Raw genomic sequence first — 14,101 nt, 5'->3', positions numbered from 1 at the left:
TATTCCTTTAAAATGATTGGTGGTAGTGATTGTTAAGTGAGTTGACATCTACGCTATCAGCCTCATCTGAAATATAACTACTGTACATTTCTTTTTTATAAAATGCCACCAGATTATATTCGCGGCTATGCTGTAGTGTAGGTCTGTGAAGTAGAAATAACTATAGCAAATTGATCTCTTCAATTCTTTGTTAGATTATTCATTCTGTAAAATGCATAATAGCATGTACGCACGCCTTACCCAATCTAATTCATCATCATTCATCTTCATTAGCTCCTCAACTGACACTGGCGTCAAGAGTGCCATCCGGTCGTAAAAACAAGCCATATAAATTCATCTCACCTCATCTCCGTCCTCGTATCAAGCAACGGGACTGAATGGTAGACACACAAAATTCATTAACGCGAAATTATTTTTAAATTTAATAAATCACTAAACTTCGAGCATCAATTTATTAAATTAATTTTACGAAAGCCAATGGTAATTTCCGTTGCAAATATTTCCAGCAACATTGGGCGTAGTCAGTACCTGGATGGGTGACCACACAGATCCACCACACCAGGCAAATGCTGGCTGGGGCTGTACTTTAATTAAGGCCACGGCCGCTTCCTTTCCATTCGTAGGCCTTTGTGTAGGGCTGTCTGTGTCGGTGCGACGTAAAGCAAAAACGAAAAAAAGATCCACCACATACTGCTGGCTTGTACTGTGTCCGTCATGCTTCATAACCACTGTGCTGTTAACAGAGGTCTGGGGGACTCGTCATTTTCAACTCAAAACCAGAAAATTCTTAAAAATTACTTGAACTTATATTTATTAATATTTATCTTTCTTACTCTTCTTCCTTTTCTTCGAGCGAGTTGCCGTGCGCTTAGGGTCCCGTAGCTGTGAGCTTGCATTAGGGGGATGGTGGATTCGAATCCCACCTTCGGCAGTCCTGAAGATGTTTCTTTCCGTGGAATCCAATTCTCACACCAGACTATACCTTAACTAAGGCCACGGCCGCCACCTTCCGAATTTTAGCCCCTAGCCATTTCCCATCCTTACGTCACTGAAAAAACTTCGATGTTTTAGAACGACGTTAAACCGATAGGAGAAAAAAAACTAATCTACAAATACCCAATCAAAAATAAACTAAATCTCTAAATATTTAAATTTTAAGTATACCCCAAACTTTAGAGACTGGGCGTAGAGCTCAAATTGTCCACCGGCACCAGTAGACTCAAGACTCTTACGGTGCGGGGGTAGTTATTTAAACCCGTGGAGCGCAGTCCTCGAGCTATGTGAATTTATATTTTTTTTTATTATTAAGAAGAAAGTCGCACAATGCGCATAAGCTGGTAAATAATAACTAGTCTCTGGTACAGAACTCTGTTATGGACATTTATCTCTTCTCACACATCATGACGTGGTAACGATCACAATGCTTGTTACACAGTTCGCAGATACATCGTTCATCTGGGTAAATTTACTCGATCAAAATCTCACAACCGAGACGGGAATGGCACCCTGTGCCCTGAAGACAAAAACACTAACCAGTGAGCGACGGAGCACATGACAACCTTCAAATGTTCTTGATGATGTCCTGGACTAGCAGGGAATTAATGTCGGACAGGAAAGATGAAACATGGGAGCTGGAAGAATTTCGGACTCTTCGGGTCTACATCCTCAAACCACTCCAAACACTCTTTTTCATTTAGTAATTGCCCCCACCCTCTCACCATGTCAAGGCTCCAGGACAAGTCCGGTGGATTGAGTAGCCAGGCTCTGGCTCCCTAGCCCCCAGAAATCTTTCTGACATTGATCACATCTCGCAAGAAATAGAACAGATTCTCTCCTCCCCCAACACCAGCAGTCGAGTTCGAGCCCCGTCACATGTCTCAACAAGAGTTAGAACTCTCTCGCAAATTCTGCGCCTCCAAATATGGAATATCCGATTCGATACGTCCGATGTGATTCCATATTTCCAGTCTCCCAGAAGTGTACCATTCTCACACGGCAGTCGTCCCATTCCCACAAAAACTAGGCAGAAATATCCATTGAGCCCAAGTTGGCAAATATCTTATAACAACACGAAACGTACACAAATGGAGTAATTATAACTTCATCTAGCGTTCATATTCAAAACACACAAAACCTCGCGAATTGCACTTCACTCCAGGCTTTTTCACTGGCGTCCGAATAGTGGTCACATTCCACAGACGAGCATATTAGCAAGCGTAAAATCCGGATACAAGCATAGTTCAGTTATGTAACTCGAAAGGCATTAACCGTTTTCTTAGAAAACAGAATGAAACTTAACCTATGTTTAATCATCGACAAATAATGTTGTTGAACGCTTATTGATGGGTGCGCTTTAAGATCTAGCGAATGAAAGAAAGATTGTTCAACAAAGATCAACCGCTCATTACCACTCTTTCAAAAGCCGTTACTATTGTTTAATTTTCGAGTCCTGAGGCATTGTGGACATCAGCACAATATATTACTGTTCATAATATCCTCCCGGGTTGAGTGGCTCAGACGGTTAGGCGCTGTCCTTCTGACCCCAACCTGGCAGGTTCGATCCTGGCTCAGTCCGGTGGAATTGAAGGTGCTCTAATTAATACGTCAGCCGCGTGTCGGTAGATTTACTAGCACGTAAAAGAACTCCTGCGGGACGAAATTCCGCCATCTCGGCGTCTCCGAAAACCGAAAAGTAGTTAATGGGACGTAAAGCCAATGACATTATTATATTCTAAAAATAGAGACAGTGTTAATGGTGGAGTTTGAAATGAACAAGCTTAGCTTACATCAACATATTTCAGGAAATTGTATTTTTATTTTTCGATAATCGTGTTCTGCTAACTTTTGAAAATAAAATCAGTGGCTTTTACTTTGAGAACCCGATATAGTATGTCTTATAATATTACTCTGAAATATGTCACCGTTTCCAAGGGCACACTACTCAAAACGTTTAGCTATCACATGCTTCGAGCTGAAGCTGGTATTGTTCCCACAATATTGAGTGAAGCTTATTCTCTTTCCTCTCCTGTGCTACATCCCTTAATTTGCTTTTAGAACAGTAGGGCCTAGTACGTTTCAAAAAAAAAAAAAATTAAATGTCCATGCTTTGTAAGACCACAGTCGTTCTTCTAATGGGACATATTTTTTAATTATGGACTTCTTGTTTTGCGCCTTAAAACAACTTTATTTTTCCTGGTCTTTTCCCAAATTAACTCGGGTCGGCAAGAATGTGAATTAAGCCCAGTTTTACGATCAGATGACCTTCCTGATACAAACGCTCTGTGGTGGGATGCATTCACTATTGCATGTTTCTGTGGTGGTCTGTAGCATGATGTGTTGAATGTCACAAACGCCCGGATCTCCAGCAAGATAAATTTAACCAAACGCGGCTTAAATTCCAGGCTCGGCGGGGAATAGAACCCGTGGCCCTATGAACCGAAGGCCACTTCACTGATTATTCAGCCAAAGAGCCGAACTACTCCTTGAAACAGCTGTCACCAGCAAACATTACCGCCATCCTTTTTTGTGATATCTATTTGATCTACCAATAGCTTACACATTGTATTAAGTGGCCTTTTCTCGAAAGTCGAATCCACCCGGTTACTGAATCCATGCGTTCTAACAATGTGGTCAATGTATTCAATATTTCGATTCCCCCTTTTTTTTAAATGTGATCTTATACTGCAGTTATAATGTACAGGTAAACTACCAATGGCACATAATCCATCCAAGTAGGCTGGAGGCTTAAATTCCAGGTAACAAAACTGCTATATTTACCATATTATTTGGTAGGTTCTACAATATTAGTGCCCTAAAGAATTTCCATTGTTCAACTGATCGCGACTCGTGACCAACGATGAAGAATATATTTGGTAGAAGAAGTGAAATGAATCCTCTTTTCATTAAGCCCCATTTGTTTAAACCTAATGGTATATTGTATAACCATGTATTGGGTACGAGAAACATAGTAATTCATGTAGTATAAGGCAGAGCATACGTCACAGCAACTAAATTACACGCGAAGAACCATTTGAAAAAAGTACGTAAGAAGACAATCGCTAAAATATGTAAAAAATAATTGGAGAACTGCTGAAACAGCTAACTTAAAATGTCATTTTAGAATGACAGGATTCCTACCTGGAGTGGTAGATGTGCGCGGGGTTCGCGGAGTTCCTGGTACTTCCAGGCCGTCTTCTCCGGCCTCTTCCGTCCATGACACGGACCGCAGCTGTGGAGGCTTCTTCTTGGGCGATGCGGTACTCTTCTTGTCAACACTACTCTCCTCCACTACGGTTCCGTTCATATTGTACTAAGTGTAGATACTGAACGTTCACAGCGCGCGCACACCGGGGCAACAGGCAGGTCTCTACAGCCGGCAGTGTAGTTATAACCAGCGCGCTTGTGACGTCACCCTGACGCAATCGATACCTCGCCAACCAATCGCAGCCCCCTCGCTCGCAACACATACCGTGATTTCCTTGGCCACTTGTTGGATGCACCATGGAAACAAGAAACAATCGCCTCGCGCGTACTCGGGGGAGTAGATCGCTTTCAGAACATCATGCTGCAGGCGACGCTCATCTGTGACAGAGCCGTAATTGAGTAGACGCCGTTCGCAGACATAATTAGCTCTTCTCTGATGTGTACGAGACCAGAGGTCACAAGCCACTCAGTACACTTTTATTTCCTTTCTTTTTTTCTTTTTTTTTTTTTTTTTTTTGCTATTGGCTTTACGTCGCACCGACACAGATATGTCTTTTGGCGACGATGGGACGGGGAAGGGCTATGACTGGGAAGGAAGCGGCCGTGGCCTTAATTAAGGTACAGCCCCAGCATTTGCCTGGTGTGAAAATGGGAAACCACGGAAAACCATCTTCAGGGCTGCCGACAGTGGGATTCGAACCTACTATCTCCCGAATACTGGACACGAGCCGCACCAGTATTCGGGAGATAGTAGGTTCGAATCCCACTAACGATTTGCTTTACGTCGCACCGACACAGATAGGTCCTATGGCGACGATGGAATATGAAAGTTCTAGGAGTCGGAAGGAAGCGGCCGTGGCTTAATTAAGGTTCAGCCAACAACATTTACCTGGTGTGAAAATAGGGAACAACGGAAATCCGTCTTCAGGGCTGCCGCCAGTGGGTTTCGAACCCACTATCTCCATAATGCAAGCCCACAGCTGCGCGCACCTGACCGCACGGTCAACTCTCTCGGCACTTATTTAATGATCTCTTAGTTTTCTCATGGCTTGCTGGCGAAACCTAGTGTTTACAGTACACAATGTCTTCTGGTATGGGCTAGAATATTTTATTTTCATTGATCTGTCTCAGTCTTGACAATATGAAATTGACTGAGGTATGAGCGATGCTAGTAATACCATTCCTTATGCAGCCACTCCGTGCTATGAACGGTTTGAAAATGTTGTTCGACTGGTGCATGCACTTGAGTGGGCTTGGCAGACTGATATGTAATAGCAACTTCTGGCTCGGCGAGGAAAGCGACGGGAAACTACCTCACTCCTCATTTCCCTAGTACCGAGCGAGTTCGCTATGCGGTTGGAGGGGCGCAGCTGTGAGCTTGCATTCGGGAGATAGTGGGTTCGAATCCCAATGTCGGCAGCCCTGAAGGTGGTTTTCCGTGGTTTCCCATTTTACACTAGGCAAATGCTGGGGCTACACCTTAATTAAGGCTACGGCTGCTTACTTCCCACTCCTAGCCCTTTCCTATCCCATCGTCGCCATAAGACCTATCTCTGTCGGCGCGACGTAAAAAGAGGAATCAAAATGGGTCCTCTTAATCTAAAGCCCTTACGCTGACAATTCAGCCAAGTAGCCGGGCAGGGAGGTTATAATAAGACTACTACTACTACTACTACTACTACTACTGTTACTACTACTACTACTACTAATAATAATAATAATACTGCTGTTAGATTTATACTCCACTGACTAATTTCAACATTTTTGGAGACACCGAGTTGGGTGAATTCTGTCACAGACCTTAAAACGAGTCAGTGAGCAGTGAGACGTAAAAATTATTATTATTATTATTATTATTATTATTATTATTATTATTATTATTATTATTATTATTATTATTATTATTATTATTATTATTATTATTATTATTATTATTATTCCCAGTTCTATTCAACTGCGTGTTAGAAAAGGTCATCCGAGAATGGAAAAAGTAATTAGCCGGAAAAGGGTTACTGAACAAAGTTCACATTGGAGACTCAAAAAATAAAAAAATAAAAATGGCGTGAGAGTTAATTGCCTTGCCTTCGCCGATGACCTGGCAATCCTGTCAGGAAACATAGAGACAGCTGTGGAACAAATAAACATGCTGAATGAGCAACCAGAGAAGGCTGGCCTCCAAATTTCTTTCAAGGAAACACAGTACATAACCAATATCCGAACAGCACCACAACACCTAACAACAGAGTACGGTAAAATAGTAAAGTGGACAGTTTCAGATATCTCGGTAATAATTTCGTGTGGCTATTTCTAGCCGGATGCAGCCCTTGTAAGGCAGACCCTCCGATGAGGGTGGGTGGCATATGCCATGTGTAGGTATCTGCGTGTTATTGTAGTGGAGGATAGTGTTACGCGTGGTGTGTGAATTGCAGGAATGTTGGGGACAGCACAAACACCCAGTCCCCGAGCCAAGGCAATTAACCATTTAAGGTTAAAAATTAAGACCGGCCGGGAATCGAACCCGGGACCATCTGGACCAAAGGCCAGCCTACAGATATCTTGGTGAGACAGTGCAGATGAAAACTAGTGAGAAAGAAGCTAACAACAGCAGCGCTGTTAAGTACCACCCCGGCATTTGCCTGGGGGAGAAGTGGGAAACCATGGAAAACCACTTCGAGGATGACTGAGGTGGGAATCGAGCTCCTCTACTCATTTGACCTCCCGAGGCTGAGTGAACACCGTTCCAATAATCGTATCACTTTTCAAATTTCGTGGCAAAGCCGGGAATCGAACCCTGGCCTCCGTGGACGGCAGCTAATATTGCTAAAACGAGGGAATGAAAGTGCCAATATTTTGTTTGCAAACAGTACGTTTTCCACATGGTCAATGTTCTAAATCTTTCTAGTCTACCGACATGATTTCCTTGGAATACACGAGCAATAGCTCCTACTGAACAATTCGTAGAATATTGCTTAACAACCAGGCACACTGCTGGGAAGGTGGTGGTCAGGTCTATTTTCAGCACGGGCAAGATCAAATTACTTTTTAAATGACAGGAACAAAACTTCCTTACTGTATTTTAGGATAACTTGCAAGCCTCTGTTGTAGGCACTAGTGATACTAACTTGCATAAAAATAAATATGACTCAAATTAATATACACTATACTGTTTAAATTGTACTGCCATCATTTTGTGGCAGAAGATCGAAGCGTGATATGTTGCTATTTGCATCCCTGTTAATGAATCGTGAAAGACAGTTGATAATACGCATGTATCTTACTCTAGTTGATGTTAAAGGATGAGCAAAGTTTTGTAGTCTAGGAACAATAATAATGTTATTGGCTTTACGTCCCACTAACTACGTTTTTAGGTCTTCGGAGACGCCGAGGTGCCGGAATTTTGTCCCGCAGGAGTTTTTTTACGTGCCCATAAATCTACCGACACGGGGCTAACATATCTGAGCACCTTCAAATAATACCACCGGACTGAGCCACTCAGCCCGGGACCAAGAGGTAGAGAACTGAATGAGGCCACAGCATTAGTTGCAAATAGAGGATTGTGGCGAAGTTTAGTAAATTCATAGATGCTTGCAGACTGAACGCTGAAAGGCATAACGGTATATAATTATAATGTATGCATGTGTATGTATATAGTTAATTCCTCTGGCTCGGGGACAGGGTATTTGTGCCTTCTTCCACATTAGAATTCATCGTACCGGGCGAGTTGGCCGTGCGGTTAGGGGCGCGCTGCTGTGAGCTCGCATCCGGGAGATAGTGGGTTCGAACCCCACTGTCGGCAGTCCTGAAGATGGTTTTCCGTGTTTTTCCCATTTTCACACCAGGCAAATGCTGGGGTTGTACCTTAATTAAGACCACGGCCGCTTACTTCCCATTCCTAGGCCGTTCTTCTCCCATCGTCGCCATAAGACCTATATGTGTCGGTGCGCCGTAAAGCAAATTGCAAAAAAAAAAAAAAAAAAAAAAAAAAATCATCGTAGGTAGGGCCCCATCCTCACAGACGCTGAAGTCGCTTTTACGGCGTCAACTAGGTATCTCCGGAGGCCACACGCCATTATTAGTATTACCATTTTATTCGCAACGTTTCACAATACCGCAATTAGTGTCCAGGACATCTTCGGTACCAGTTACAATGAAGAGTCATATTTGCTATTTACAAACAACTTCTACCGATAATCAAAACGTAAATTCTCACACGGAAACTTTAATTTATTGCTTGAGAACATTAAATAGATTCAGGTATCTCTGTCTTGAAAATTCCATTGTTTGGTCCAGGCCGCACTGGGCACGTACTTTTACAAATGAGCTACTTGAATTTACAACTTCTACCGATGATTCTAATGACCTTTGGTGGAGGATCCATCTCCAGGAACTTCCGGACTATGTGGCAGGTAGCTAACATGACTGTTTTTTGTAGTTATATGTAACTGAGGGGTTGCAGTTATATGCTGGAACCATATTTGTCCGAGTCAGTGGAGTCACGTGCATAAAATCTTTGGGTGTTCACATAGAGAAAACAGTAGATTAAAAACTATAAGTTTCCCCTCAGTCGGTTAACACGTTAACGGCAGCCTATTTAGTCTATAGTGTGGTGCCAATAATATTATAGAATAAACGGGCATGAATACAAATATGAAGATAACATAAGAAATTTAAAAGTAACTTACATACCGGTAACATTTCTGTAAAACAAATCCTCCCCTCCACTTCAAGGAATATATACTCCTATCCTACTGAAGGGCTGCCAGCATAATTGTAGGAATTTTAATTAATTAATATTTTCAGGTACACAAGTTGGAAGTATAAATATATTTTGTTAGCAAGCAGTTAGCTTAAAGCCTCTTTTGTTCATTAAGCAATTATTATACTACACCTGCGAATGACAATTAGCCACTCCTTGGAAGCATCCCTTTACCGTACTCATTACCATGAACTACGCGATAGATGCTGCCATCTTTGGGATTTGAGAAGGAACTGGAAGCGGGCCAGCAGACCATGATCACACAGAAAATTGTGCTCATTTTCGCTATACCCACAGCATTGCCCCTTCAAGTTGTAGCTATGCAATACGCCGAACTTCTTTTAGCTCAAAACGGCGCAGCGTGGCGCTGATTGAAATGGAAACGGAAAGTGAATCGGCACTAAAAACTTCGTAAATACCTTCTCAACGTACAAAATCTTGTTCTCATCATATCGTGTAAATTGCAATTGTTTGGGATTACCACGGTATGATCCTTAACACGAGACGCCTCTGGTCTGAGTAAATGGTCGCCCAACTTAAGGCCGAGCAAGTCGTCCGTGATGAACCTCGTCCACTGCAGCCGAATTAAATCCCACCCGATACATATAATAGCGCTCCGCCAGTGTCACCTCTATGGCCAACTGAACTGGTTGGTTTACACAATGGATAATGATTTATTCTTCTTAGGAAATCCATACCTCATGAGAAGAGAAATGCAGCGAAACCAGAGGGAATATAGGATCATTTCCATATTAAGCAAAATGACATCTCAAGGAGAATTTTATCACCTATATGAAGAATTAATGAGACACGGGGAGGAGTTTAAACTGTGTAGTGTGTATGATAATGGTTAAATACATAATCAAGAACAAGCACAATTGGTTATGAGGGTGTTTAGGGGTTGTAGTAAGGATGTAAAGGAGAGAGCATATACGTCTCTGGTAAGACCCCAACTAGAGTATGGTTCCAGTATATGGGACCCTCACCAGGGTTACCTGATTCAGGAACTGGAAAAAATCCAAAGAAAAGCAGCTCGATTTGTTCTGGGTGATTTCTGACAAAAGAGTAGCGTTACAAAAATGTTGCAAAGTTTGGGTTGGGAAGAATTGTGAGAAAGAAGAAGAGCTGCTCGACTAAGTGGTATGTTCCGAGCTGTCAGCGGAGAGATGGCGTGGAATGAAATTAGTAGACGAATAAGTTTGAATGGCGTTTATAAAAGTAGGAAAGATCACAATATGAAGATAAAGTTGGAATTCAAGAGGACAAACTGGGGCAAATATTCATTTATAGGAAGGGGAGTTAGGGATTGGAATAACTTACCAAGGGAGACGTTCAATAAATTTCCAATTTCTTTGAAATCATTTAGGAAAAGGCTAGGAAAGCAACAGATAGGGAATCTGCCACCTGGGCGACTGCCCTAAATGCAGATCAGTATTAATTGATTTCATGATTTGTTGCCATTGATGCTTTCACGGCCCGTACTTATAGACGTGATACTGTATACGCTTTTGGGGCTTAAGCCGTGTCAAGAAAATAAGGTGAAATTCTTTACGTTTCGCAGAGAACTGTGCTCTGCGTCATCAGAAGAAAATCTCGACTGTCCACGAGAAAGGCTTCTTAAATAATGAACTTTTAAAATTTAGACGTTATAATAGGAGTGGAAATGGTATGGTACGTTCTTTCGTCACCAGATGGCTCCCCGGACGTGGCACAGTGCTAGCGTTTGAAGCGGAAGCTGACCAAACCATCAGAATCAGTCGAAGAGTGTCACATAAATGTGTACGTAACATATGACATTGATAGGTGTATGATATAGACACAAGCCTGGAATAAAACATCTGGTGATGAGGAACGTACGAATTGGAAAACACCGAGACGAAATAACAATAGTGAAGGGACAGGGAAGGGAACTACCTACGTAAATCCTTAATGGCTGGCAACCAGGTATTACATAATTGACAGCCGGTGTCCCTGTTGAAATTGTTAGGATTTCTACGTATTTCCACAGCTTCCCGTATAATCCTCGACCTGTAGTGTCTTGTGTGGGTAAGAGCTCGAGCATCTTGGAACATGACATCATGACCTGACGATAGAGCGTGCTCAGCTATTGTAGACTTGTCTGGCTGGTTGAGACGAATATTGCGATCATGTTCCTTGATACCGATACCAATGGACCGGCATGTTTGGTCGATGTATACCTAACCGCAAGTACAGGGTATTTGGTTACGTGCCAGATGCGACCGTGCCGGATGCGACCCGGCCATTATCGTGCCAATAGCGACCGAGTGGATAAGCATCGTGCCGCATGCGACCCATCAATCACTTACAATTGATCTGCATTAAGGGTTGTCACCAAGTGGCAGATTGCTTATAAGTAGCCAACTTGGTCTTTTCTAAAATAAAGGTCTGACACCATTGTTAGCAGGTTCGAGTGCCGTTGGTCAAAGGAAAAATATAATAATGTTGCTGGCTTTACGTCCCAGTAACTACTTTTATGGTTTAAAGAGACGCCGAGGTGCCGGAATTTAGTCCCGCAGGAGTTATTTTACGTGCCAGTAAATTCACCGACACAAAGCTGACGTATTTGAGCACGTTCAAATACCACCGGACTGAGCCAGGATCGAACCTGCCAAGTTGAAGTCGGAAGACCAGCATCTCAACTGTCTGAGCCACTTAGCCTGGATGAAAAAAAAATCACCATCAGGATGTTGGCCGGCAGGGTAGGAAAGTTGGTGGTAGACAGTTTCTAATCACTAGATTGCATGCCAAAAGCCGGGATTCAAATCCAAACCTTTTCGCAGTGTTCAAATGGAGTGAGGGGATATGATGCTGTTGATGGTGATTCGGCCGTCGGATGGCGACGTAAAGCATTGGGCAGACCCCTTGGTATTATTCGAGAAGAGTAGGCTACGTGCCGAAACCGGGTTTTATCTCTCCCTACTTCATTATCATAATCCCACATCCAGACGCGCAGGCCGCCCAAGGGAGTCAGGTAGAAAGACCTGCACCAGGCAAGGAATGGGAATGGGAAGGAAGCGGCCCTGGTCTTAATTAAAGTACAGCCCAACATTTGCCTGGTGTGAAAATGGGTAACCACGGAAAATCATCTTCATGGCTGCCGACAGTGGGATTCGAACCCACTATCTCCCGCATTCAAGCTCAGGGCCGCGCGCCTCTAACCGCATGGCCAACTCGCCCGGTGGGAAAAGATGTAAACGCATCACCATGTTTTGTGTTGTAAAACGAGTTTCCCCCAGAAGTGTTATGTAAAGTAGGGGCAGTAGCTGCTTATAGGACTTATTGAAATGGCATTGCACTTCGTTTAGCTTAGCTTATCTTGGGTGATGACACAACTTATCAAATGACAATTTGCTTGTCAACGCCGGTCGCATCCGGCACGGTTACAGATTATGCGGTCGCTAGTGGCACGGGTCGCATGCGGCACGGTCGCATCTGACACGCCACCGGGTATTTAGTATACCCCAGGGAATTCCATGATTTGATTTCTTGGGAGAGCGACAAGTGTTCAACGAATACGTTCGACTAATCCCATTTAAATGAGACGAGTCTCCACACTGCTTTTCTACTAACAAATCGTGATATTTGGTGGATTTTGTTTTTGCTAGGGGCTTTACGTCGCATCGACACAGATAGGTCTTATGGCGACGATGGGATAGGAAAGGCCTAGGAGTTGGAAGGAATCGGCCGTGGCCTTAATTAAGGTACAGCCCCAGCATTTGCCTGGTGTGAAAATGGGAAACCACGGACAACCATCTTCAGGGCTGCCGATAGTGGGATTCGAACCTACTATCTCCCGGATGCAAGCTCACAGGTGGAAATCTTAAAGCGTGGTACAGCTCTTGTCTTACTTCTTTTTAATTACGTAGTGGTTTAACGTTAATTCCTTATGGTCATTACAGCCGGGTGATGAAAGTAGGCGGCGACTGTTATGGGGAAACTGCGTGTTATTGTCGTGGAAGATTGTGTTGTGTGTGGTGTGTTAGTTGCCAGAATCATAGAGACAGCAAAAGCACCCGGGGCCCCGACACCCGCAGGTAAAGACATTCACCAGTCAGCCATGAAGCTGGACAATGTCACTTTAATACGCTGAGATGAGAATGGGCCAGGGATAAGAAATAAAGTCCCAGCATTTCTCTTGTGTGAAAACAGGATAACAACGGAAAATCATATGCAAGGTTGCTGACAGCGGGGGTTCGAACCCACTCTCATCTAAATACAAGATAATAATAATAATAATAATAATAATAATAATAATAATAATAATAATATCGTGTGGCTGTTTCTAGCCGGGTGCAGCCCTTGTAAGACAGACAATAACGTTGCGATTTCTCGATTCAAACATCTCACTTACCTTTACAAAGCTGGCGATAAATCACACCTCAGCTACCCTTTTAGCTTTGTCACCGCTTTCGATTTATGTCTCAAAGGGTTTCACTTAATTAGTGAATGATAACTGAATAAAATTACAGCTCCAGATCCTTGGAAAATCTACCGAATAGCTTCGTCATTCACAACTACAATGTCAGATTACATTGGAAAGCCTGGAAAGGACACTGGAACACTATGGGATCCACTTCCTGAATTTGGTCATCACATTCACAGTTTGGTGATGTCCACGATTCTCATTTGCTGAATAAAGCACCGAATCTACCCTGACCAGTCCTGATTCGGTTTAGCATCTCCCACTGATGCGTGGGTGGATGGAATCCAGCAAGGCGTATGCTTAAGTTATTAGTGATGTAGCGGATATTCACCACGTACATTGTAACACAACATTCAACGGAATACGAACTGTTGTGTCACCTGTCTCCGTCTTTGAATCAAGAAGACTGAGCGAGTTGGTGGATTCGAGTGCCACCGTCAGAAGCCCTGATGATGATTCTCCGTCGCTTCTGATTTTAACACCAGGCACATGCCGGAGCAGCATCTTAATTAAGGAAAAGGTCGCTACCTTCTGAGGCCTAGCCCTTTCCCACCACACCGTCGCCGGAAAACTAGAAGTGTTAGTATGACGTTAAGAAAGACGGACACTAAACTTAAATTACTTCCTTTACGAGGCGAGGAAGATATCATTAATCCTTATTTCCTGATATTCATCTATTTTCCTGCTACGTTTTATCC

At 43.1% G+C, this 14,101-nt stretch overlaps 1 protein-coding gene across 1 annotated transcript in view; it reads right to left on the bottom strand.

The window, feature by feature from the left end:
- Pu (GTP cyclohydrolase punch) overlaps positions 1–4,346 on the bottom strand; it is a 176,474-nt gene extending 172,128 nt beyond the window's left edge. Inside the window, exon 1 of the mRNA XM_067150869.2 lies at positions 4,138–4,346. Coding sequence (XP_067006970.1) covers positions 4,138–4,303 — 166 coding nt within the window. The 5' untranslated portion in view covers positions 4,304–4,346. The remainder of the gene's footprint in view (positions 1–4,137) is intronic.
- Positions 4,347–14,101: the final 9,755 nt, after the last annotated feature.

This window comes from Anabrus simplex, chromosome 7, assembly GCF_040414725.1.
Source record: "Anabrus simplex isolate iqAnaSimp1 chromosome 7, ASM4041472v1, whole genome shotgun sequence".
NCBI lineage: Eukaryota > Metazoa > Arthropoda > Insecta > Orthoptera > Tettigoniidae > Anabrus > Anabrus simplex.
The sequence above is the reverse complement of the archived record's forward strand: the minus strand, read 5'-3'. Positions and strand labels throughout refer to the sequence as shown.